The sequence below is a fragment of the Dermacentor variabilis genome, chromosome 8 (assembly GCF_050947875.1).
Source record: "Dermacentor variabilis isolate Ectoservices chromosome 8, ASM5094787v1, whole genome shotgun sequence".
In the NCBI taxonomy this organism is placed as follows: domain Eukaryota; kingdom Metazoa; phylum Arthropoda; class Arachnida; order Ixodida; family Ixodidae; genus Dermacentor; species Dermacentor variabilis.
This window is the reverse complement of record NC_134575.1, coordinates 84449250-84476887: the sequence shown is the minus strand read 5'-3', so window position 1 is coordinate 84476887 and position 27638 is coordinate 84449250. Positions and strand designations below refer to the sequence as shown.

Here is a 27638-nt window from a genome sequence, read left to right as displayed (position 1 = left end):
TTCTTTACAAAGTTACTCCTCGGAATGTGCAAACGGAGAGCCCACAAACAAATGTCACGTAAAAGAAAAACGCCCACATCAAATAGGTTTTCTGTCACATCTTCGGAGACTGAAATAAAAATGGCTGTGGCTTAGCTAAGGTTAAGCCCAGGATGCGAAGCATACTAGCCTTTATTTTAGTTGTTGAACCACTGTTTAGCCTGGTGAACTGCTGTTGCTTGGCTATATTTGGTTCCGCTAGACGAAGAAACAACTCATGCGTTACTCTGCTTCGCCTTCAAGAGTGGAACGCGACAGCGTTCCCGTCGACCCGCCAAGGGATGTAAGACAATGGGCTACGGCGCAGCGACTACGCGCCCCGCATTGGACGCGGTGAGCGTCGAGCAACGCAGCGTTCGGCGCGGCAACGAAATGTGCGCCTGAGCAAGCGACGCACGCCTGAGCCTTAGAAACAGCTAGTTTCTAAGGCAACACCACATTCACTAGAGGCGCTTTTGTACCGCTTTGAAGCATCGTACTCGTGGCTCAGTGGTAGCGTCTCCGTCTCACACTCCGGAGACCCTGGTTCGATTCCCACCCAGCCCATCTTGCAAGAGTTGAGCCAAAGCCACCTAGAAACAAGCACAGCTGCTTATATACCGCCGCGACGCCGCGAGCGACGGCGCGAGTTGGAGCCCCGTTTCTCCTCTGTCGTGACGTCACGGTGTCACGTGGTCAGCCTTGAAGGCGACACCGCCGCGCCTGAGGAGCTGGGTTGAGCTCTAGTAATATGCTTCGCATAATAAAAGCGCGAAGAGGCCGCGTTTCTATCGGAAAGCTCAACTTCGTACATAGCGTGCGCCGCCAGCGTTTCTCAGTTAACAGTACGGTTATATGAGCTGCACTTGCTGGGAAGCGTGAAAAGCAGTCAGGGATCTTTGAATGCTATTGGGGGAGGGGGGCGTTCCACTTTGACAGGAGAAGCTTAAGCGTCCTGCAATTTTGTTTTCTGGTTTTGAATTAAAGGAAAACCGAAACAGAAACGGGATGTGTGCGCCTGTCAATGGTGACGATTGGTAACGGTGCACAGTATACAACCCCCCCCCCTCCCCAGTTATGCTTCGGCCACTCGCTCCGTCGGTCGCGTTTCATTTGAAGACGATAGTGCATAGCGAAGGGCAGCGAATAAACGTGGCGTTTAAAAACGACGCAGTGAACTTGGCAGCTTCTATGGAGCGCAAGAATAATAAATAAGGCGTAGAACGTGCAAGGTCGAATGAGATTGTTCGAGTAGTGGTTGGTTTCGTTATTTCATCCCGTGTTAGCTAGTGACACTTTTATTCGGTCATAGCACTTTATAATCTATTCATGCGATGTGTTCAACCTAAGGAGGTTTACCAATTAAATCAGCACAGAAGACCGCAGAGAATTAATGACCGCTGTCACTAAACGTGCACTTTCAGGAATAAGAAACCAAAAATCTTGAAAGGCAGAGAGCTCAACGTAGCCTGCAACCTGTCTACCACTGTGAGTTAAGAAATCGTGCACCTTGTATAATCCTGCATATTTTATACAGACGATTAGCAAACTTCTTATTCACGATCGGAATTGGTTATGCCAAATGATTCCATAAAGGAAAGAGATCCCGACATTTGCTGGCATAGATGCAAAAGGCCGATGCGCAATTGCCATAGTCGGAAATCTCTAGGAGAGACCTTCTTCATACATTCGATCAAGTCGGGAAATATTCGTTATGCGTGTTCGCTTGTAGAACACTGTGTAGCGTTGTTGACACAGCCCTTTTTCTTGTGAAACTAGATTTTAGACAGCTCTGGTAAAATTTGTGCCTTCTAAAACAAATGAATTGCACGACTTGTCAGTTGTGAAATCACACCTCGTGATATTTTTAATTGGAGAATGGTGAGGCAATTCATGCCTAATGAACTGTGTTGCAGGACACAAGTATTTTCAGAATTGCTCAGTTATTATTCTTTACGGTAGTTCTGCATTGTCCAGAGCTAGAGGAAGCAACGTGTTAGCAAGACGTACTCCATTTATTCCGCGTGGTCGAAGAATGAAGGCCCCAGTGTAGCTGGCCAGGCTACGAAGGACTTTAATATTGTCCCTTTTAAATTTATTTCTTTAGACTGGCGATTCATAGATACCGCTGACAGATACGTTTAGATTTTTACATTTCATTTCTAAATCGTTTCTTGTCTCTCCACCTGATCCCTCTGTATATCCTCTAGTATCTGTTAATGGCGTTCCCGCAGCATTTTTACAGTTTTCTCGTAGTTTTGTACTGCTCTTGATCGTCAAATTATTATATTTATAGTTAAAACGACATACAGTTACTATAAAGAACGCTTTACTGAAGAGCTGCCGATTAAAATTGCCAACCTCGGAAACTTTACGTGTGCCCAATACATGACATATTAAGTATTTCTCTACTCCAACCTTATATTGATACCTGCGCGGTCACGAATCTCAATAGCATTTCTAAATGATTGCTACTTGCCTGTTTGTGGAACAAGGTAAAGGAAAAATCAAATCGAATTTTTTCACGTCAGGGATTCTTCGTGAACCACACCTATCCCGACAGTGAAAGCAGCGGTCAAAATTAACATCCTTACATTCTGTATTTCCACTGTATTTCAATACAAAGCAAACTCCATTGGCATAAAGTACGACGAAACGACCTGGAAAACCGAATGGAAGCCCCTGTAGACCTGTAAAGAAAAATTTACTTCTTCGTCATCATGGTAGCCTCAGGCAACATTTATCATCTTGTTGAAGTAGTAATATTTTATAAGCTTTCATTGAAGATGTGGTATATTTATAGCTGTTCACATTTTGTTATTCAAAATTTGGAAATTATTCGCCGGTACGAAGCTGCTCTCTTCACCCTTGCCATGAGTACAATTTCATTGTCCTTCTGCTTTAGAGAGGCCTTGAACCATCCCTCGGGCTTTCGTAAAATAGCATAGTCCATGGTAGCATACGCTGCTCTGAACACCTCGGCCAAGTATCACTGTCGTACGCGGTGCGTGGAGCACGCAAGCGGATCGCGAAGTCACCTTTCTGTCAAACGCTCTCTATTCGGTACAAGGCGTTCTCCTCATTCTCTTCTGGGCGCTTTATTTTGTCATCAAACGCTTTATTTCGTCATTCCCTTAGACGGCTGCTATTGGCCGACATTGACACGAAGGTGTACTCGGCTACATGGCGTAGATATCGCGACCGCCGCGGGGTCCTGCCACGAGTCCACTGGCTAGGCGCTCTGCGGTTCGCTGAGTAGAACCGAGTTGGGCTTACGTTTGGCGTGTCTTTGGCATCAAAGTTAAGTTTGAACTACGTGCCACGGTTACATTTAGAAGGCGGAGCGTTGTGGCGGCATGCCCCATTGCGCCATCGCCTTTCCAGATCAAGTAATTCAAGCAGCAATGGGATCACAGCGGACGCCATGTTTGATCGCTAATAACTCCGCTTCTGCTGAACGCATTGAACTACTATTTGCGGAAAAGTATTTCTGAAATAGCCTATTTTCGATTCAAATGCTTTTCTCCCCTTCCGTAAAAAGTGGTTCAGGGCCCATTTAAGGGAAGAAAACGAATTATTTACGGCCAGAATACGACACCCCCAAAAAAATAATACACATAAGGCGGGTACTTGCCGCTTGTGCGCACATTGCCATGTTGCTGTTAGTTTGATGAACGCAGACGTGCGAAATGCCCGATCAAGACAACGAGCTACTGTTGAACCTTGATTTCTTATTAAAAAGTGCAGCTTCTTTAACAATTATTTGTCATAATTATTTGTTTTCCCTGATATATATTCTCTTAAATGATTTCGGAAGCGTTCCTATGTCTATTTCAGATTCATCGTTTTTGTTATCAGAAAAAAGCGCATTTTTGTGATCGTGCATGTTCATAGTCGAAAATATAATGTTTATGTTACCATGTGCTTTTTTAGTGCCGTTTGAATACAGGCACTGCCGCCTTTATCTTTTGAAATTCATCTGTAAAACCTACTAGATGAGGCTAGAGTAGAGCCTTTATTCTGTTAATGTAGACGTGGGTCAATTTTGAAAGTCGTTGTATGTGCAGAAGCCGTTTGTTTGGACGCATTCTATGATTTAATTTAACACATTTGGATACACAAGGCTCGCGTGGAGCTGCACAGCAAAAGTATGTGCAGCGCATACGTTACAGACAGTTTATCCACAAACATAAGATAATTATTCTATTCGGTGCGCTTCTACTATATTAAGGTCAGTTTTTTCCATTGCGTAGTATCCAATTATCCAGGCCATGTCTCGGTGTGTATTTGAATGGTACTCGTCACCGATAAAATTTACGCCGCTTGAAACGACAACTTACGCAACTGTTTCCTTCTACTTTGCAATAAATATTACTTATAGCTTGTAATGTTATGACAGTTATTGCGCCTTTCTCTTCGCAATTCTCATCAGCAAAGTAGACTTTTCGTGTCTGCTTTAAATAATTGTACCTCACAAGTTCATTCTTATTTTTTTTTAAGTTTTAATCTCAACATTAACATTAAACTTTTTTCCACCTTTTCCAGCAGGCCGCACCCACTAGATCAGTAGAAGAAAACTGGTTGCTCTACAAGAATAAAATCTTATCCCTTGTCGAAACCTATGTCCCCCTTGTCTGCATACGTGGTGACTGTAACAAGCCCTGGTATAGCAACGCCTTGCGACAGTTAGCAAACAAAAAGAAGCGCCTCTATCGTGCGCCCAAGCACACAAATTCTGTAAAAAAAATGGGAAACGTACAGCAAGTGCCTACAAGAATACATTAGCATACTACGACGTTCTAAAAAGAAATTTTTTCACGAAGATCTTGAAAACATTATGCGCGTTAACCCCCGAAAATTCTGGAATCTGGATACCCTGTGCAAAACCCGTACTCAAAACATTTCTTTGGTTAACCATGATGGCTTACATGTCCCTGATATTGAGCGCTCAGATGTCATCAATTCATATTTTTCCTCCGTGTTCACCCACGAACCTGCACTTCGTATTCCCCCAATACCTGCCACTAGTTTTTCCCTAATGCCACCAGTTTTTATAACCCATGAAGGTATCGCTAAACTCATGGACAACCTTAAGTTTTCAAGCGCTCCTGGGCCAGACATCATCACTGCCAAAATATTGAAGGGCCCCGTGAGCATTTCTAGCCGTATTTCGCAAATTATTTTTCAGCAGTCTGTTTCAAACGGCGAAATACCAAATGATTGTAAAACTAGTAAAGGAACCCCAGTATTTAGGGCAGGCAATCGATCCGATCCTTCTAATTACCGCCCAATTTTATTAACATCTACTCCGTGCAAGCTACTGGAGCACATTTTATATTCGCAGATCGCATCACACCTCGACAATAACGCTTTCTTTTATGAAAAACAGCATGGTTTTAGATCAGACCATTCTTGTGAGTTCCAGCTTTTCGAATTCACCACAGACCTTCACTTAAACTTAGGTTCTTCTTTTCAAACTGACGTCATTTACCTAGACTTCTCCAAAGCCTTCGATCGCGTTCCACATCGGCGTTTAATGGCTAAACTGTCCTGCCTCCACATTAACCCTTTAATCTTGTCATGGATTGACTGTTTTCTCCGCGAACGCTCACAATATACAGTAATAGGGAACCACAGATCGCAAAATACTACAGTCATCTCTGGTGTCCCCCAGTGATCAGTGCTGGGACCACTTCTTTTTCTGATATTTATAAATGATCTTCCTAATACCATATCATCTTGTATCCGCCTCTTCGCAGACGATTGTGTCCTTTACCGCCGCATATCTACTCCCGATGATCAGACTCTGCTTCAACGCGACTTAAATCTCATAGAAACCTGGTGTGCGTCATGGCTTATGCAACTGAACATTTCCAAGTGTAAGTTCATGCATGTATCAGGAAAGCGAAATAACCTCAGCTATCTGTATTCATTAAATTCTACACCACTCTCTGAAACAGAATCATACAGGTATCTTGGAATCATCGTGAACAACAAACTAACATGGTCTGAACACATTGCAAAACTTTGTGCAGATGCTTCTAAGTTGCTTGGTTTTATCAGACGATCCCTCACTTTTTCACCCCGTTCTGTCCGTCAACTCGCCTACGTAACATTCATCCGTTCGAAACTCGAATATGCCTCGGCGATCTGGAATCCCCATCAGAACTTTCTAATCGATCAGCTTGAAGCCATCCAAAATCGCGCGGCCCGTTTTATCACATCGCAGTATGACAGACAACACAGTATATCTCTTATCAAGGCATCCCTTTATCTTCAACCCCTGGCACTTCGGCATAAAATTTCACAGCTTTGCCTATTTCACAAATTGTACTATACCTTCCCACAGCTGAGAAATTCTGTATTACACCCGCCGCTTCGCACCTCACGCCGTCTTTTCAACTCTATAAGTTTGCAGCGCATACTTGGCTCCACAAACTCATTTAATAAATCTTTTTTACCTAGCTCCATTACATTGTGGAATGACTTACCCGATTCCACAGTTACTGAAACAGAACCTAATCAATTCAGGCACTTATTAACAGCACATTTCAAGGGCTGAGTTATTTTGCCGTGTTTTTGAATGTGTATGCGTGTTTTGTTTTGTTTTCCAAGTTGTTCTTGAGCCGCTGTGTCTATCTTAGTGTTGATGCTTCTGAGGATGTTAATGTTTAATATGAACCCTGCACTTTGTATTGCTTTTTTGTTGTTACCGACCATTGTATATGTAACGACTGCTCCCCCTCCCTTATTTAATGCCCTAAGCCAAGGGCCTTTAAGGGTAAATAAATTATGATGATTGCCTTTACAATTCACTGCTCCAGTATGCAGCAGTGGCTTGTAGCACGCGAGCATTTTCTTGCGAATAATAAAAGAAAACGTCTCACTGGAAAGTAGTCTTTTCTTTAAGAGAAATTTTCTAGGGCTTCTCTAGCATTATTCGGCACTGCGTTTCAGTTTCTGTCACTCAGTAAAACGGCTGCTTCAGCTGCTGCATATTTAGCACAGCCGCGCGAAAGCAGTGATAGTCAACTCTTTGAGCGCGTGTTGGTCGAGAACATATAAATGTTATATTGAACCTCGAACTTCCCGCACCTTCTATCTACCGCCTGCAATTCTTGCAGAAAATGTAACACAAAGCGACTAACTCGAGTGCAAAGTCCAAGAAATTGTGCGGTCTTTATTTCGAACAACCTGCATAGCCCTGAAAGCATTTCCTGTCAGTGCACTAAGCCTTAGAACCATTTCTCTTCGTAGGTGTCGAAGTTGTCTCCATTCGGAGTCTCGGCCATAACGCCACCTCTGTAACGGGTCATCACAATAGCAATTGTAATGTTTACAAGACCTTCATTCAAAAACATTACGATTACAGAAAACAAAGCGGTACATTGACGTCTCAATCATATTAGAACCTGAGAACTTCATAACTCTGGCGGCATAAGCACAACATGTATTAAAAGAAGCGGTTTTCATATTATCGCCGTATGAAAGAATCTCGCAATTTCAAATAAGTATTTATCAGTAAGATGTGCACAGTACCTGGTCTATTCAACGAGAGGTCGATATAAGTCGCCTCATCTGACATTTTCAATTCGAACCCGAGTTGCACTTTGCTGCAAAGGCAAAAAATAACAACAAATTACTCTAGGTAGGTTTCCGCTTTCTATAAAGAAATGCAGGCAGAAAAAGTGGCACCATCATGGATCCCTATTTTTCTATATGGTACCGTATGAGCTACATAATCACTTCCTTGTTACGTGATTCATGACGTTTACGCGTACCTGAAATAATGAGAGAAGATTTATCATACGCTTCATGAATTGTATTGAATTGTGAGGTTACAAGTGCCAATGCTACAATTTGATTGGGAGGCTTGCCGTAGTTGTGAACTCCGGTATAATTTTGACCGCCAGGGTATCTTTAAGCTGCCCCTAATGCACCGGAAAGGGCTTTATTCCATTTCGTCGATATCGAAATCCGACCGGCGCGGCGGGTATTCAATCCCGCGACCTTGAGTTTAGCAGCACAACACTGTGTGGTTTGTACAAATTCTAAACCTTCGTCTTAGCAAGGCTCCTGTAGAGTTGAGTGAACCTGGTAGCAGGGAAACAGGTCAGCTCAAACAGGCTTGGTTCTCAGTTCTCGCGTAAAACGGTCGCCGTATCTTGCGAGCGCTTAACCAAGCTTTCAGGAACCCGACCCAGTGCTCTCATGCTCTCTTATTTTGGGCCAATGCTCACTGTCGCTACAGTCTCCATACGTCAAAGCGTTGTGCAGATGCCAAGCACTGTTGGACTCGGCTACATGCGAAGCGTTTTGAAGGTGATTGGCTACCAATCATCGTTGGCCGATTTATAAAGCATCAATGGATGGAGCACTTGTGTGTATGCCGCGAGCGTATGTATGCGGCAGAAGCAGTGCGATGACAACTACGCCAGTGCGACAGCGAAGGCGGCCGCATGATCCCTGATTTAGTGTAGTCTGCCACATAAATTTTACAGCACGTTTTGTTCCGAACTGGCACGGTCACTAAAGTCGTGCAGCGTCACAGAGCATCCTCAAACCGTTGCTTCCAACAAAGGTAGGCCTCGAGAAAACTATGCTGAACGCGAAGGTGGTGCAATGTCACTTAGCGTCGCAAAGAGGCAGCTGCCATACGAAAGGGTATAGGAAACTGGCATGCTCTCGCTTTTAAAAGCAACTTCTTATTGGGGCACGTTTTGAACGCGAACGACAACTATTCGTGCGTTCCATTACTTGTTTTGTGGCCTAATAGGAGCAGACCTATTAAAGAAATTATTGTTACGGTACGCATGCGACGTGCTTACCAACTGTCTGAATGATCTCTAAAGTGTCCATGCGTGTCTATGCTGTAATGGTTAGACGATCTGATTCTTCTGCCGTGGGCCCCTTGTCAGTCCAACCACCGTACCCATAATTTTTTCCTAGTGATGACACCCGAGAGAAGGTGGCAGACCAAGTGCCTTTTTTGAGCCAAACAATGCTTGTCATCACAACGCGTTTATGCAAACATGGGCGTCTTACTTTGGGTGAAACATACGCTCAACCCTATCGGCCGTCGCTCAATTTATGTCAACCAGCAAATTGGAAATTTCGACCAAATTCAGGGGCTGACGGCTTAGTAGGTGTCTTGCGTGTGGTAAATTTTGTCAATAGAAAAACAATAACAATTTTTTTCATTCTTATTCGGTTGTCCTCCAGGCCTCATTTCAATATATGACAAAACGGCAAGGTAACTACTGGAACAATAGTTATCTATTTCAAAAATCTCCGACTCTCAAGTGAGGATCATAACAGTATGAACAAAAAGAAGCCTATAAAAGCTACATACAGCAAGTGCTTAATAATCACGAAAAAGTAATGCTGCATCAAAATTACGGAGACCTTTCTCCTAAATACACATTGACAGTATATTCAGATTTACCGACATATTTAAGTGCAACCGTATCCTTTTATTCCACATTTCACTCAAATCTTGAAGGAATTAGAAACGAAATATGCCAATGTGACCTCTGTACATCAAAATTACGTAATAACAGTTGGATTGCAGTATTTCATTATCTGGACCTTGTACATATTTATTCTTAACAGCTGTACTTATTTATTTGTTTAATTGCTTTTTTATTTGTTTGTTTATTTCATTATTAATGTTTGTAAAACAGCAGTTGTAATCTTCATATAATTCCTGTTTGTTAATGTAACAGAAATCAAGCGGGACATAGAATGTGCCGCTAGTCTCTGATTTCGGTCAATCGTGGTTTTAATAAGCATTATAGGGGGGCACCAGTCTGATGAGGTTTGTGTAGGCAATAAGTCCTTCATATGAATGAGTATATTCTAGCGTTATTTATATTTTTAGCACTACATTCGATAGGCAGTCACACACACGCTATGTAAAGGTTTTTCAAAGTTACGCTAACGCTAATTTGAATAAAAAGGCAACGCGAGTTGTACAATACTTGCTTGTACAGGTGCGCTACGGTGGACACAATTTCCGCGAACAATCGCAGTCATCAAACGCATAATTATGAATACCTTCCTAATAATCTTTTTTGCTATCACATATACGGTACGGGTTTGCGTATCATACGTCAGGATAATTAAATTAGTCATGCTCACAGAGAGCCTACGTGAATAGCCTTAAGTGCCTTAAGGTAATCGCTTATCAACAGAGGTCGAACGCGAAATGTCGCTGTAGCCAACGGATACGAAGACCTGCCTTCGTAACAGTAGGCTATGCCCAGTCGAAGACAAGGGCCCTTGTCGAAAGCCTGGCTTCACCGCAATCCTCTGTTTTCCCACTCTTCATCCCTTCCAGCCTGCGTGTTCCTGTCACGTTCTCTTGACTATAAATAGAATGAGTATTCTGAGGTCATATACACAAAATTTTTCATCCGTAACTACTGTTTGCCATTGGTTGGCTGCGCTTGCTAATGATATCTCCGTCATTCATGTATGTTTGCGTCTGCTGTTACGGACAATGCTGGCATAAATTCTTTTAAAGCGAATAGCTTTGTCTCACTCTTTCGCGCTTTTTTGGGATGAGTGCTTGGCCTTATTTTCTTGTAGCGCAACCTGGAGCAAGGACGGCAGAAAGGCAAATCTGACACACACAGATTTGCCTTTCTGCTGTCCTTGTTCAGCCCACGCTAGAACAACATAAGATATGCAGCGCCATCAAGCCCCTAGAGCTATCCTCATTGAGTGGTTGGTGTTCGCGCTTTCACCGCCGATTGAAAGTCGCCATTGCGAAATGGGCATGCCGTCTTTCAACCAACTTGAGCGGAGCGTTTGTCGTTCCACTGTTTGAGAACGACATGCTATGGCAGAAGAGTTTCAGGGAGGATGAAGTTTGAAATGTTTTGGTGGAGCGCTGAGGAACCCCAGCCCTTCTCTTTTTCCGCCACCTTCTCTCCTTGTGAGGCTGCGAGAATAGAATGGCGTTGCCTTCGACGCCAGCGCTCGTGCGCGCCCCAGGAGAAAATACACACATGACAAATCACTTTAGCCACCTCTCCATGTCCAGGAATTCTGGACATTCTCCTTCGGAACTTCACAGCAACGCACAAGTGTGACTCAATGGGAATTTTTTTTGTCTAATTTATATTTCAGAATATAGGGCGAGGGTCATAAAGTTTCAAACGACGACAACAAGAGGGTAGTCCCTTCTAGCAACATATGCATTTTGGCACTTAGTCGGAACATTGGTGGTACGTTAAAGCAGTTAAAGAAAGTCAGACAGGGGCGGTGAAGTCCAACGACAGGAGAAAATCGTTTTGCACCCTCCCGCCAGAGGGCACATTGGCTTAAAAAGCGCCAAATTTAAACCTTAAAGCGATTTATTACAGCTGACATTGAAAAGGTATAGGTAGAGGGAGTGTTACGCAGCCTGTTTGCACGTGCAGGCTTTGGAGAAGCAGCCGAGATGGTAAAGAGTGGCTATGCATGTGCATGTCTTGAGCGTGCCTGGGTATGGTTCTATGCGCATGTTCGCTCTGTGTATGAGTGTGCGGGCGTGTGCCTCCGTATTTGCGTTTGCATGCGCGCGAGTGCGTGTATGCGTGTGTCAGCGTTCGCGACGTGTGTGAGCGTTCGCAGCGTATGTGGGTGCCTGCGTGTGTGCGCGCTTGTGCGCGCCCTTGCGGTGCATGCATGGGCGTGTGTGTACGTGTACGCGTGCCAACGTGTGCTTTTCGAGTTTCAGCATGCAGGATTGCGAAAAAATGTGTGCGTGTTTGTGTGGGCATGGATATCTGTGCGTGCGTATTGTGTGTATGTGTGTGCGCGCGTGTGTGTGTGTATGCGTATGACGGATGGAGAGAGAGTACGTGCGAGTGAGGGAGAGTGCGTTTGCGTGCGAGGGATACAGAGTGTGTGTGTGTGTGTGTGCGCGCGCGCGCGCGTGTGTGTGTGTGTGTGTGTGTGTGTGTGCGTGTGTGTGTGTGTGTGTGTTTGTGTTTGTGTGAGAAGAAAGAGAGAGACGCTGTTTAGAGACAAGACAAAGCGGACGTTGCGTACTACGCTGCGATGTTTTCCTTTGTTAAACTGTACTGCATGACCAGAATATAAGTTCTTTTAAACTTTTTTTTTCCTTTAAACTAAGTTCTGTGTTATCAATCTCGCACAGCCGGCGTATAATCACTGTCACGCTCACCTATCACTGTTTCCAGCATGTGTGTGCGCGCGAGGGAAAGAGAGCGTGTGTATACGCGAGGGAGAGAGATAGTGTGCGTGAGTGTGCGTGCCAGCGGAGAGTGTGTGCGCGTGCTAGTGCCTCCGTATGTACATATGCTTGCACGCGAGTGCGCGTATGTGTGTGTGAGCGTTCGCGGCGTGTGTGCATGCCTGCATCTGCGTGTTAGTGCATGTGTGTGTGCGCTTGCGTGCTTTCGGCGCATGCATGGCGGCGCGTGAATGTACACATGTGCGACCGTGCTTGTTCGTGTTTCAGCATGCATGCCTGCGGACATAACTGTGCGTGTTTGTGTGCGCATGGATATCTGTGCATACGATGGGCACGATGAAGAGGGCGTGTGAATGCGTTTGAGGAAGAGAGTGTGTGCTCGTGCCAGGGAGAGAGAGTGCGTGTGTGTGTGTGCGAGGGTATTTGCGCGTTTGCGGGTGTGAGCGAACATTTTCCTGCTTACACCTACTCTTGGAAACAAACGCGATGTGGAGACCATTAAAGCCCGTGTTTAAATGCACGAGACAACTACGAATGACACTGCAAAAAGAAAGCGCCTGCGATGTCAGTAATGCCGCCCTTGCCTACCACGGCCCGTAAGAGGCTGCCAAGCAGTTCAACTTCGTTATCTTGCTTCTGTCGGTGGCAGCGCAATGTCTTGAAGGCAATGACGCGCAAAATCTGCACTATCATTCGATCGTGTATCGTTTCGGTGACCAAGCGAGCTTTCGGCAGCGCACGTTTGTTGCTATATTGACATTTCAACTTTAAACGGCTTGCGTTCGGAAAAAACAATGTGAATAAAAATCGACAGTCGTCTGGCCGCAAGAAACATGCTCACGGAGCCGTGTCATTCATGACAATATCTCAAAAGGCTGGAAGCGGTCAGGTCGACGTTACCCTCGACCTTTTTCCGCGTCAGCGAGGCTTTCAGAGAGCGCTTAATTGCAAGATATTTGTTCTTACTCTTACAGGATCATGTTTCATAAGCATATATTCGCTCAACTATACAATGTCGAAGGCAAGCTCCAAACTACTCATTCGCTTTAGCCACCCAAGATCAATTATTTAAAAAATAATCAACATACATTCGTTAATTACGCACACAACTGTTCAACTTGCTCCGTATCCGGAGGTTACCGTCTGAACATTCTAATGATAATAATGTCAGGAAGATTTACATTGATCTATTTCTTAAAATTTGGTGCCGTTAAAAAAGACCACCTGTATAATGATAGTGCAGTAGGCATCTAATAAAGCAGGTGCGAATGCTCGGACAGGTTTTCTTGGTGCAATTCAAGTTGATGAACTTAGAACACACGCATCCAAGGATGCACCTCTGTCTTTACAATGTATTCTCCTGCATTGTTCAAGAAATGCCTCAGTGCCACGGTACATCACGAAATGTGTGTGGTAGCATTATTTGCTCTCCCTAATAGATTTCTGAGCGTTCGCGGAATCAGGCTTGGTTTTCTGGCGTCATCAGGAATCAGAACAGTGAATTAGGGTCTGATTTATCTTGCATGAGTAATTGACAAATCGCGCAACAGAAGGTTCCCGGAATGATGTGTGATGACGACATTCTGCCACTATCGAGAATGAATGTGATTTATACACGAGCGAATGTTTGTGGCTACGCAGCGAAAAGCCTAGGCCTTAAGTTTAGCAGAGAGAAATCGGGAATTATGATGTTTAATGAAAAGACGAATAATTACATGGTGTCAATTCAACAGCAAGTCATACGCATAGACAAACAATGTATATGCATATTCAGCCATTGCATATTTGCTTGCTTACGAGGGTATGGGCCATTCCTGATTATGTCGTTCTTGTTTCGGGTATGAGCCCGCATTGCAACGAGCCACTTTAGATTTTTTCGCCCTAATCAACCAATATATCGTTTGCCAATGTAGCCGTGCGGTTTGGGGCTGCCTCCACCACGGGCACTAGGTCGGAACTCATGTTTCCATTGACTGCATACGTATATCAGCAATAATTCTAGAAAAAAAGCGGTATTTTTTTCTTTATGTGTTAACAATAGCCAGTTAAAATATATTCCGCAAAGCACTCATCCCAATACTTCAGTACTTTTTGTTCTAACACACACGTGCGCGCTACTGTATTTGATATAATGTACCATAATAATTTTGCATTGATTTCCGCCAGGCAGCTGTTTTTATTTTTAATGACGCCAGGAAACCCAGCTTGATGTCAGCAACGCTCATATATGTAATCGGGAGCGCGCACAATGTTCTCGCATATACCTATGCGTATATACAGGGTGTCCCACGTAACTTGAGCCAAACATTAAATACATGCAAATGCAACGTACCTGTACAGACTCAACGTAATGTTTGCCATCGCTTGAAGATACTCAGATATTTATTTTTATTTCGGCATAATTACATAATTAGCCTTAATTAATGAATCAAATTCTAAAATATTATAATTAGGTGAAAGGTGTCAGTGACAAAATTGTATAGCAATATGAAAACTCCCGATCAAGCAAAAAATGCAATGCCTCATAGCCCCGTAAGGCAGAGGCTACATACACTCAGCAAAGTGAAGCGAACAGTGCCTAAATTCTTTCTAATCACGCATACGACATACAAAACAGCATGTCGAAAAATGCCATCATCAATGGCTCATACCCCCGTGAGCAATGGTTCATACCCCAGTAAGCAATAAAATATGTAACGACTCATAGTCCCGTAAGGTTCATGGCTACTCACTTTGCGTGAATTAGCTGCGATGACACTGCCTCTGTTGTCATCGGTGATTTCATTGCGTATGTGTGGGTACCGAAAAGGGAGCGGTTACGCGTTCCGTGTTGCAGATATATCCCTTGCGATGCCACATTGATCCGGCCCAACCGACAACCCAGCGGCGTACGTGCATCTATTTGACATTATCAAAGAATGTGACTGCAGTTGCGAGGGAAATAATGACGACCCATTAGGACAATAAGTGAGTTTGTTCCTTTTGTTCAAAATTATGTCACCTCGGTCTCCTGTGCCAAACAGCTTCGCTGGTCAACCACCTTCACGGAGTGGATTGGCTCATGATTTTTTTTTTACTTTCTCTCTGTCGATGAGGATCGCTATAGCGGCTTGTTGGTACGGCTTATTTTATTTTGTTGTAGCGCAAGCTGAACAAGGACAACACACGGGCTGCATGACGTTTCGAGGGTGTACATATAGCGACGAGAATGGGAAATAAATCTGTTGTTGAAAGTTAGCGTTGTGTGTGTCAGATGTGCCTTTCTGTTGACCTTGTTCAGCTCGCGCTACAACAAAATAAGATTTCTCTCTTTCTTTCTTCGTTTCTTCCTTTCTTTCCTTCTTTCTTTCTTTCTGTCTTTGTTTGTTTTCTCTTTCGTTCTTTTGTTCCTTCTTTCTTTCCTTCGTTCTTTTTTCCTCTTGTTTCTTCATTCATATTCAGCCATTGCATATTTACTTGCTTACGAGGGTATGAGCCATTCCTGATTGTGTCGTTCTTCTTTCCGGTATGAGCCATTGCAACGAGCCACTTTAGACTTTCACCCTAATAAACCAATATTTCGTCTGCCAATGTAGCCGTGCGGTTTGGGGCTGCTTCCACCACGGGCACTAGGTCGGAACTCATGTTTCCATTGACTGCATACGTATATCAGCAATATTTCTAGAAAAAAAATAGTGGTATTTTTTTCTTTATGTGTTAACAATAGCCAGTTAAAATATATTCCGCAAAGCACTCATTCCAATACTTCAGTACTTTTTGTTCTAACACACACGTGCGCGCTACTGTATTTGATACAATGCACCATAATAATTTTGCATTGATTTCCGCCAGGCAGCTGTTCTTATTCTTAATGACGCCAGGAAACCGAGCCTGATGTCACCAAGCTCATTTGTGTAATCGGGAGCGCGCACAATGTTCTCGCACACCTTGTGTGATATACCGTAGTGCTGAGGTGCTTCTTGTATAACGTAGGAGAGTCCGTAGTAAAAGCAGAAGTGTACTGTTGAGCGCATGTGCTTAAGTTGATGAACTTGAATTGCGACAATAAAACCCGTTGGAGCATTTGCACCTGCTTTAACAGAAGCGTACTGCACGATGAATATCCAGGCAGTTACTTTTTAACGGCGCCAAATTTTAATAGAGCAATGTAAATCTTGCTGACATTATTGCTATCATTCCAGTGTTGAAATTGGTAGCCTCTACATACGGAGTAAGCTGAGCAGTTGTTTTCGTAATAAACGAAGGTACGATAATTAAATTGTCAATAATTGATCTTAGGCGGGTAACGGACATGTGTAGCTTGGAGCCAGTCCGCGAGACTACCTAGCTGAGCGAATAATTAATAAACATGCTTCTATTTTACAAATCCTTTACAGATAAACTCTGAAAGCATAACTGACGCTGAAAAAGACCGTCTTTAAGGGCGACCTGACAGAGCCCAGCCTTTTGTGATAATGTGATCAATAGCATCACTCCGTGAGTACGTTCCCTGCGGCCAGTGCACTTTTGATGTACATTTGTTTTTTTTCTAAATCAAGCAGTTTAAACCTTTGATGTCAATACAAAAGCGAACGTGTGCCGCCGAAAGCTGGCTTGGGCGAAGTAGGGGTGCACGACGCAATGATAGTGCAGATTTAGCGCGTCATCGCCGTCAAGACGCAAGGAAGATAACGAACGCGAACCGCTAGTAGCTCCTAGCGGGACCGTGCCGATGGTGATGGTGCCATCGAGACAAAATACAGGGTGGCAATACTGACTGTACAGGCGCTTTCACAGTGAAGCTGTGTACCTCTGCCCTGAAATGCATTTGTCGTGTCAGGGAGCAAGAATTTTGGACGATCCTGGAGGTTGCGAAGTATCGGGCTGTCACGCGGCGGAGGTGAAGCAGGCTTCAAGTGCTCCGCCAATACTACTACTACTACTACTACTACTACTACTACTAATAACAATAATAATAACAATAATAATAACAACAATAATAATAATAATAATAATAATAATAATAATAATAATAATAATAATAATAATAACAATAACAATAACAATAACAATAATAATAATAATAATAATAATAATAATAATAATAATAATAATAATAATAATAATAATAATAATAATAATAATAATAATAATAATAATAATAATAACAACAATAATAATAATAATAAAGATGCATTGTTTCCCGTCGATGGGCATGCTGGAATCATTTGTGAACCGCACATGGTCTCACGCGCAGAAGGCATTGCCGCATATGCATAGGCGGAAATGTATGTACAACCATACAACATGACTCGTAAGAGGAGAGAGGCACCGACTGTGGAGTGCAGTGTCTGCCGTACAAACAAAAGACGGAATTATGATATCCACTGTCTATATATGTATATTCAGGCACACCCAAATGTGGTACTGAGAAGTTCATAACCACGCACTTAGCATTGGTTAGCCGCGATGACACTACCTTAGTGATCATCATTGAAGACTTCAATGTGGGCATTTTAAAACAAGAAAATAAATGTTTCATTGAGTTTGTCCATGAAGAACTTAGTTTGGCGTGCTACACCACTCGAAGTAACTCAATTAACCAACAACGGTCGCGCATAGATTCTACTTTGGCCAAGACATCTGTCTAAGGTTGTAACCGGACCAACCCGTATATATCACAGTAATCACAAGGCTATCGTGACTACCATTACCAAGTGGTGAAAATAAGTACAAAACCCCTTGTCTAATCCTGTGTGATGTGCTACAGCTTAGCTGGTCATCCATCTTCAGAGTGGAATGGCTCCTAATATTTTTTTTTTCTTTTTGCGTCGGTTTCGCTTTCAGAAAGTGATAATATTGTTACGGAGGAAGACGCAGACGAAAAGCTATGTACAAGTATATTTACAAGAAAATAACGCTGCGCTTGGCCAAGAGGCAACAGCCCGCGCTAGCTTCAAATCGTCGTCGTCGTCTTCTTACTGCTCGGCTCTTCGTCATTGGAAATACTATCCCGTAGCACTACCCCCTGCGGCAAAAGCGCCGTCTTGGAGCGACTACAGGCCGGAGTCTGAAGCAGTGTAGTAGGTCTTGAGCCTACTGACGTGCACGACATCAGTAGATGCCAGAGTAGATGAAGAGGTTGAGCTCACAGGAGCAATTTCGTAAGTCACAGGCGTCACCTGGCGCAGCACGCGGTAGGGCCCTGTGTATCGCGAAAGGAGCTTTTCGGAAAGTCCGACGTGACGAGAGGGCGACCACAGGAGCACGAGTGCACCAGGCGAAAACTGTACGTCACGGTGGCGGGCGTTGCACTGACGCTGCTGCGTGGTTTGTGAGTACATCAGTCGAGCACGGGCAAGCTGGCGTGCATGGTCGGCGAGGGCGATGGCGTCGCGCGCATACTCGGTTGTTGAAATCGCAGCAGGAGGAAGTACCGTGTCAAGGGGCAAGGTCGGTTCGCGACCGTAGAGTAGATAAAATGGAGAAAATCCGGCGGTGTCGCGCCGGGAAGAATTATAAACAAATGTGACGTAAGGAAGGGCAACGTCCCAGACGTGGTGGTCCTTCGAAACATACTTGGACAGCATGTCGGTAAGAGGCCATTGGTTTGAGGATGGTATGAGGTAGTCAGCTTGTGTTGAATAGAGAAGGAACGCACAATGTCGGCGATAACTCGAGAGGAAGTTACGACCACGGTCAGTAAGTAGCTGTCGCGGGGCGCCATGCACTAAGTTAATGTCACGAAAGAGAAAGTCCGCGACGTCAGTGGCGCAACTGGTAGGGAGAGCTCGCGTGATAGCGTATCGGGTGGCGTAATCAGTTGCGACGACTACCCATTTGTTCCCAGAGGATGACGCGGGAAAGGGACCGAGGAGGTCTAATCAAGCATGTAAGAACGGTTCCACAGGGACGGTGATCAGCTGTAAATAACCGGAAGGTAGCACCTGAGGTGTTTTCCGACGCTGGCAGGGATCACAGGCAGCAACATAGCGCCGGACGGAGCGAGCGAGACCAGGCCAATAGAAGCGGCGGCGGACGCGATCATACGTGCGGGTTACCCCAAGATGTCCTGCAGTGGGTGCGTCATGCATCTCAAAGAGCACAGTCTGTCGTAGATGTTTTGGCACGACAAGAAGAAGATCAGGGCCATCAGGGAGGAAGTTCCTTCGGTACAGAATGCCGCCCTGGAGGAGATATCGGCGAACGGATGCGTCGGTAGGTGTAGAGCGCAGACGCTCGATGAGTACTCGCAGCGATAGGTCTCGGTACTGCTCATCGGCGATGTTAGCGAAGGCAGACACAGAGAAAATGCCGTCGGCGGTACTACTGCCGGCGTCGTCAGGCTCGTCTACCGGGTAGCGAGACAGGCAGTCAGCGTCCTTGTGTAGTCGGCCAGATTTGTAGGTGACAGAGAACGAATATTCTTGGAGGCGTAAGGCCCAGCGACCAAGTCTTCCTGTAGGATCTTTCAGTGAGCATAACCAGCAAAGCGCGTGATGGTCTGTGACAACGGAAAAGGGTCGGCCATATAAGTATAGGCGGAACTTCGCAACCGCCCAAACAAGGGCCACACACTCTCAGTGATGGAATAGTTGCGCTCCGCAGGCGAGAGGAGCCCGCTGGCGTAAGTGATAACACGGTCATGGCCACGCTGGCGTTGTGCCAGTACTGCGCCAATTCCGTGACCGCTGGCATCAGTACGGACTTCGGTAGGCGCAGAAGGATCGAAATGTGCCAGAACGGGAGGCGTTGTGAGAAGGTCGATTAGAAGCGAGAATGCAGAGGCGTCTTATTTCAAAGGCTGGGTTAGTGGTCGTGCTATGGCCGCGAAATTTTTCACGAAACGGCGGAAGTACGAGCAAAGGCTGATGAAGGTGCGCACATCTTTGACACACTTTGGAACAGGGAAGTGCGTAACAGCATGGATCTTGCCTGGGTCCGGTTGCACTCCGTTCACGTAAACGAGATGTCCAAGGACGGTAATCTGGCGACGGCCGAATTGGCACTTCGATGCGTTGAGTTGCAGAACGGCTCGGCGAAAAACGTCCAGGACTGCTGAGAGGCGCTCGAGGTGCGTAGCGAATGTTGGGGAGAATACTACAACGTCATCCAAGTAGCACAGGCACGTGGACCATTTGAAACCGTGAAGAAGGGAGTCCATCATGCGTTCAAAAGTGGCAGGAGCGTTACATAGACCGAATGGCATTACTTTGAATTGATAAAGACCGTCGGGTGTTACAAAGGCAGTCTTCTCGCGGTCGAGATCGTCCACGGCAATCTGCCAATAGCCGGAGCGAAGGTCAATAGAGGAGAAATAGCGAGCACCGTGGAGGCAGTCAAGGGCGTCATCAATCCGAGGTAGGGGATACACGTCTTTTTTGGTAGCCTTGCTAAGGTGCCGATAATTCACGCAAAAGCGCCATGAGCCATCCTTCTTTTTTACCAGCACAATAGGTGACGCCCATGACGGTTCAATAATGTTCTTGGCAAGCATTTTGTGAACTTCGGTGTGAATAACTTGACGCTCAGCTGGTGATACTCGATACGGGCGGCGATGAATAAGAGTGGCATCGCCGGTATTAATGCGATGTTGGACAGCTGTTGTTTGGGCCAAAGGACGATTGTTCAAGTCAAAAATACCTTGGTAGGAAATCAGCACGCGGTAGAGCGCACGAGCATGCTCGGAGGGCATGTCGGGTGCAATCATTTTCTGTAAGTTGGCGATGGTACAAGTTGCCGACTGCGACGGTAGAGGAGGATCGGCTGAATGGTCGTCAACTGAAATCGATGCTACAGAGTGATCCTCGAATGAGCAAAGTTGGGCCAGAGACATCCCGCGTGGCAGCACTTGTGTCGTCAAGCCAAAATTGACCACTGGTAGGCAGACGCAATTCGCCGTAATAGATAAAACTCTATGAGGTACTGTGATCCCGCGTGTAAGGAGGACGTCTTGCATAGGAGCCGCGATGTAGTGACCGTCGGGGACTGGTGGGGATCACACGAAGTCAACGTAAGTCAGTGCCGAAGGTTGCAAGCGAACGAAGTCGACGGAACTGAGGCGAGTAGGGTGTTGTTCAGCGGGATCCAGAACAGGCAGGTCGAGGCGGAGAGTACTAGCGGAGCACTCGATGAGAGCAGAATGTGCGGAGAGGAAGTCTAAGCCGAGGATGATGTCGTGGGGACAGTGAGCGATGACTGTGAATAGCACGGTAGTGGAGCGATCGGCGAAGGAGACGCGGGCGGCACACATACCAATTACAGGGGCTGTTCCGCCATCGGCGACACGGACAACAGGCGTCGTGGCGGGCGTGATTATTTTCCTCAGCCGGTTACGAAGGTCAGCGCTCATTACCGACAAATGCGCCCCGGTGTCTATGAGAGCAGATACAGGAACACCGTCGACTTGCACTTCAGGAAGGTTCAGATGAGTGGGCAACGTCAGGAGAGGATTTGGCGGCGTAGGGAGCAATGCAGCGTCACCTCGAGGCGCTGCATCGTCTAGTTTTCCGGTTGGGAGCGGCGTCCGAAGGGAGTCGGCGAATAGGAGTGATGGGGCTGGGGAGAGCGAGATTGTCGTCGTTGGGGCGAAGGCGAACGAGAATGGGAGCGGTTCGGTGCAGGAGAATCAGCGGCGGCGTTATCGGAGCGTGCGGCATAGGGACGAGAAGGGCCACCTGGGGGGCGAGAGTAGGCAGTATAAGTAGGCCGGGTCGGGGAACTCCAGCGACTGCGACAGTGCCGAGAAATGTGCCCGATTCGATGGAAGTGGAAACAAATGGGTTTTTCGTCAGTAGTGCGCCATTCAGATAGGTTGCAGAAACGTGGGGAGTAAGAAGATGCGGGACGGGGCGGAATCGAAGAAGCCGGGCGGGTATCAGGACGATGGGCCGAGCAGATGGTGTGAAGACCCATGTTTTCGAACTCTTGGTGTACAATTGCCTGGATCAGTGAGACCGTGACTGCAGATGTGTTGGTGGGACTGGAGTCGAAGGCAGCAGGATAGGCGGCCTCGATCTCACGCCGGACGATCCTGGTAACATCGGCAGTGTTGTTGGGACGAGGATTGTCGGCACAGGAAGATGTCGCTGGGGTGTTGGGCAGACGGGCAAACTGCTGGTCAATACGTCGGATTTTAGCGAGTTCCACGCGGCGGCACTCTTTTATAACAGCATCCACCGTCGCTACGTTGTTGCAAACGAGCAAGTTGAAGGCGTCATCGACAATGCCTTTGAAGATGTGGGCAACCTTGTCGGACTCAGTCATGTGGGTGTCAACTTTGCGGCACAGAGCCAAGACGTCCTGAATGTACGTGACATAGGGCTCTGTTGACGTCTGCACACGGCCGGAAAGCGCCTTCTTCGCGGCAAGTTGGCGACCGTAGGGGTTTCCGAACAAGTCTCGAAGCTGTGTCTTAAGTGAATCCCAACTGGTGAGCTCATCTTCGTGCGTGCGATACCAAACTCTAGGTGTGTCACCGAGGTAAAAGACTACGTTGGCGAGCATAATAGCAGGGTCCCACCGGTTATTGCGGCTGACGTGTTCATACAGGCTGATCCAGTCATCGACGTCTTCCCCATCTTTGCCCGAGAATACGCCAGGATCACGGGGAGCGGGAGAGTGATGTAGGTCGTCGAGGTGGCAGCAGGTGTCGGAGCCGGCGGAGTCGGGTTGTCGTCGCCGGGAGCCATGAAGGAAGGCTCGACGTACCGTCCACTGCCAAGCTCCGTGACGAGGTACAGGGAACGTCCACCTACACCAGATATGTTACGGAGGAAGACGCAGACGAAAAGCTATGTACAAACATATTTACAAGAAAATACGGTGCGCTTGGCCAAGAGGCAACAGCCCGGGCTAGCTTCTAATCGTCATCGTCATCTTCTTACTGCTCGGCTTTGTCATTGGAAATACTATCCCGTAGCAATATCATAAAGGCAGTGCCATTCGTTCCTGTCTCTGCGGATATAAATAAGATTCAAGTAAACTCTATATCCGCGCCGTGCTTGCTTAGTGTCTGTCGTGTTGGGCTGCTAAGCACGAGGTCGCGGGATCAAATCCCGGCCACGGCGGCCGCATTTCGGTGGGGGTGGAATGCGCAAACACCAGTGTAGTTAGATTCACATGCATGTTAAAGAGCCCCAGGTGGTCGAAATTATTCCGGAGTCTCCCACTACGGTGTGCCTCACAATCAGATTGTGATTTTGAACGTAAAAACTCCATATTCTAATGTCTATATTTCATTTGCATCCGAGAGTAGGTGCAAGTAAGGAAATGATATTTTCTCACGCAAACCTATACACACAGAGATTCACCCCCCTTCTCTCTCTCAAGCATACAGACGCACAGACAACAGGCACGTTAGCCTCCATGCAGATTACCAATCGCCCACGCATGTACACACGAAGAAAAATGTTCGCACGCACGCACGCACACGGAAATGCACTCATACACAAGTGCGCGTATGCTCGCAGACGCATAAATGCGCTCGTGCTCACGCAGACTAAAATACGGAGGCACAATCACGGGCATACACGCAAAATCAAGTACACGCGCATGCACACTCAAGACGTGCACACGCATATACACTCCCCTCTCCCTCCCTGCTGCCTCTCAAGAAGCTACTGCGTGCAGAGTGAATCACACTTGCTCTGCAATTACAGTTCCTACGCCAGCTCTAATTAATCGCCTTACCGTTTAAATTTGGTGCTTCTTGAAGTCAACAGGGCTATTTTTTATCTACACGGGCTGCGCGAGTGTAGTTAGTGTAGGAAGTCGCCATTGTTTACTTGCCGTAGAATAGTTTAGCTCCGCCTACCTACACGAAGTCATTTTTTATAGTGTAGCATGAAAACTACGCTTTCTACACTGCGCTTTCGATGAATGCAAGCAGCGGACGTCAAACAACATTAGTGATATAGCGACGATAGTAAATACTCGCCGCAAAGACGGTAGCGAAATGCTTGCGTGACCATGTGTCACAGAGGGACGTGAGCTAATCTTCCAAGAAGGTAAAATTATCTCACTCATGGATGGTGCAGGCTGTTTCAGACTGCGCGCTGACTTCGTTCACTGCGCATTCGCCATGTATTTAGCTGCAGTTTGTCTATATTTGTTGACGAAAGAAAAATGGTACACTACAGTTTAGTTTCAGGGTAGCCTGATGCGGGTAATGAATGCTACGGTCATCCGCGTCGTCGTGAGTCCCCTATACCAGCGTGTGTGACGCGATCCCTGCTCTTGCTATGGGTGATGGCAAGCGGCTACGAGTAAAGCTCGATGCGACGCTCCCTTGGGTGTTGCCGCCGCTAACACTGAAATATGCAGCCGGTAAGAGCTAAGTCAGGTGCTTTTCGTCTGCTGATGCAGAAGACGACGCGCAGTATGTTGTGATTGGCTACAGCCCAGCGAGCCAAGTGCAGCACACGACGTCATAACTCTGCCCAGCACTACACTACTCTACAGGAGCCTGCACGAAGTGAAGGTTAAAAAAGACAGCCCTAATTTTCACTCTGCCGGGAGGGAGCAAAACAATTTGCTCCTGAAGTGAAATGTGACTTCACCACTGATCCCTGGCCAAAACAGTGTTTAATGCACCACCGATGTTCCTATTAAGTGCCATAAGCGCTTATATGGTTAGAAGGGGTTGCAACGTCGACAGTTGTCTCAGTCCCGGGACCCAGGAACGTTTTCCGGGGCATACATTTTTGATGTCGATGAGCGGCTTCAAATGCACAAGAGCATCAGCGCTCACAACAGGTGGTACAAAAGTGTTATGCTGGCTCACATAACTTTCTACCTGAAAGGAATGCCATGGCTCCGGTTTCGAAACCACAAGGAAGAACTGACAAGCTGGGAGAAATGTAAGCAAAAGCTCCACGAGTTCTTCGGCAAACCTGTTGGCCGTCAGCGAGCTGCGAAAATGAGACTTGGGTCCCGCGTAGTGGCGTCGACCGAATCATGTGGCATACATGCAGGAAGTTATCGTCCTTTGCCGCAGGGGTGAGGAGAACATGTCAGAAAAAGACAAAGTAAACCGCGTATTGAAGGGCATAGCAGACGACGCTTGCCATTTTTTCGCGCATTCTTGCACCATAGCCGACGTTATTCATGAATGTCGACGCATCGAAGAAGCAAAAAGTATTTGGATCACACACCAGTTGATCCGTCTTCAAAATACGTCTGCTATGTCTTCGTGCGAGGACTCTCGCTCTGCGAATCAGGCGTCGCCGCCTGAAAGCTTGTCCGTATCGTTCGACGGAAGATCGGAGCCGCGGCACCGGTTGGCTTCAAGACCTCTTCGAACTATTGCCGACTGACGAGTTACCTTGTGCAGTCTGTTGTGTGCGACCAGTTGGAGAACCATGGAACTCAGTCTCTCTATTCCGTCAACCGAGCGGACACCTACATTTTCCTACGATATCTTCTTCGCGAGGCCAGTACCCCTGTCGGCCTTTTCGGAAGCCAGCAGAATGGCGGACATCCGATGACCGGCCGATATGTATCAAGTGCCGGCACGTTGGCCACATTTTCCGCCACTGCCGCAATTCCTGGACGTCATGCCAATATAAGACTGCGCTCCAACCTTCCCGCCACTCGACAAGTACTTGTGTATCACCGCAAGGTTTCACAGAGCCATACAACTCTACGCAGGCGTCCTCATCTGTACGGCCGAGTCGTTCACCCTCACCACGACGACCGCTGTCTCGCTCATCCACTATTTGCCGTTCTGCGTCCCCATGTACCTGCACTCTACATGAAACTGACAGGTGGAGCTTGGAGAGGTGATGCTGCTAGAACGACAGGGTTCGCGATTGCTCTACTTACCTTACCGACGGAAAGGAATTTCCTTGATGTGACGTAGGTGGTGTCCTTGTCGCTGCTCTGCTTGTATAGGCGCGCACATCTATGTGATGAGCGACCAGCTTTGTAGACAGCTCCCTCACTTACGTCATAACACCTGCGGCGCCCTGTCTTGTGCGAGTCGCTAGCAGAACAACACTGGCCACAATAGGAATGTGTGCCGCTCTCGTTGGTGCCTGTGGCCGCCAAACATCTGTTTTGTTTACTGTTCTTTAAGAGTGTCCCCATGACGTTGTTCTAGGCCTTCATTTTCCATTCGCTCACTCCGCCCTTATCTACTGCTCGCTGGAGTTCCCCTTGATTTACTTTGTCTTGACCCTCCCGAGGAAGTTCCCAGCAGGCTCTGCTTCGCTGAGCACATTCGAGTTGCCCCGCAAGCCATGACCAGCGTCCTGCCTTATACAGATCCATCTGTGCCTGATGGTGACTGTGTTGTGTCTCCTCTCGCGGAAGTCCTCCTTTCTCATCACGTTGCTCTTCTGCAAACCATCGTCAGTAACAGGAACAACTCTATCAGCCTTCATCTCGTCAACTTCGCAATCAGTGACCACGTCCTACCACAAGGCATAGCCTTAGGTACGCCGTCTTCCTCCCAAGTTTGCCTCTTTTCAGCCTCAGCTGCTTATATTACGTCGTCTCCCGCTGACTCGTCTTCTTTGCCGGCTGTCCTTCCTCAGCTCACAAACGTTATCGCTCCCGAATTCCGCCTCACCACGCCAACTACTTATGCCAGCTGCTCTCCGCGTTCAGCGACATTTTTGACCTGGGTCGCCCTTTAGGCCAGACCTCTCTCACGACACACCATACTGAGATGGATGACGCACTCCCTAATCACAGGCGACCATACCGTCGGTCCTTGCATGAACGACAAGTCATTCAAACATAGGTCTTCAAGATTCTGTCTCGATGAATCGTTGAACCATCATCCAGTCTTTAGGCGTCCCCTGTCGTTCTAGTTAAAAAGGACGCCAGCTGGTGCTTCTGCGTGGATTACCGGCACCTTAACAAAATCACAAATAAAGACGTTTATCCTCTACCACGCATTGATGACGCCCTCGACTACCTCCATGGTGCGAAGTACTTTTCTTCCATCGACCTTGGTTCCGGTTACTGGCGGACTGCGTCGACGACATGGACCGAGAGAAAACCGTCTTTATAACACCTGATGGCCTACACAAGTTCAAATTTGTACCACTCGGCTTATTTAATGCTCCATCTACTTGTGAATGCATGATGGACACACTCCTTGATAACCTCAAGCGGTTCATCTGTATTTCTTACATCGATGACGCCGTAATTTTTGCTGCTACATTTGCCACGCACCCGGAGTGCCGCTTGCTCGTTCTTTCTGCTTTTCCCAACGCTGGCCTTCAACTTAATTTGTCTAAATGTCACTTCGGACGCCGCAAAAAACTATCCTCGGTCATCTCGTTCATTCTTCTGGTGTGCGCCCAGACCCGGGAAAAGCTCTTGCCGTACAGAAGTTTCCCGTGCCAACATGTGCTAAAGATGTCCGGAGCTTCGTGGCCCTGTTCTCGTACCTCCGCCGCCTCATGCACAATTTTGCTGACGTCAC

At 46.6% G+C, this 27638-nt stretch overlaps 1 protein-coding gene across 2 annotated transcripts in view; it reads right to left on the bottom strand.

Annotated features, from left to right (window-relative positions):
* Positions 1–27638, bottom strand: part of LOC142591148 (uncharacterized) — a 106290-nt gene that overhangs the window by 1154 nt on the left and 77498 nt on the right. For both annotated transcript variants that reach the window (XM_075703522.1, XM_075703523.1), the window contains 2 exons: positions 7558–7631; positions 2613–2708 (listed from right to left, as the gene is read on the bottom strand). In XM_075703522.1, coding sequence (XP_075559637.1) covers positions 2613–2708; positions 7558–7631 — 170 coding nt within the window. The remainder of the gene's footprint in view (positions 1–2612; positions 2709–7557; positions 7632–27638) is intronic.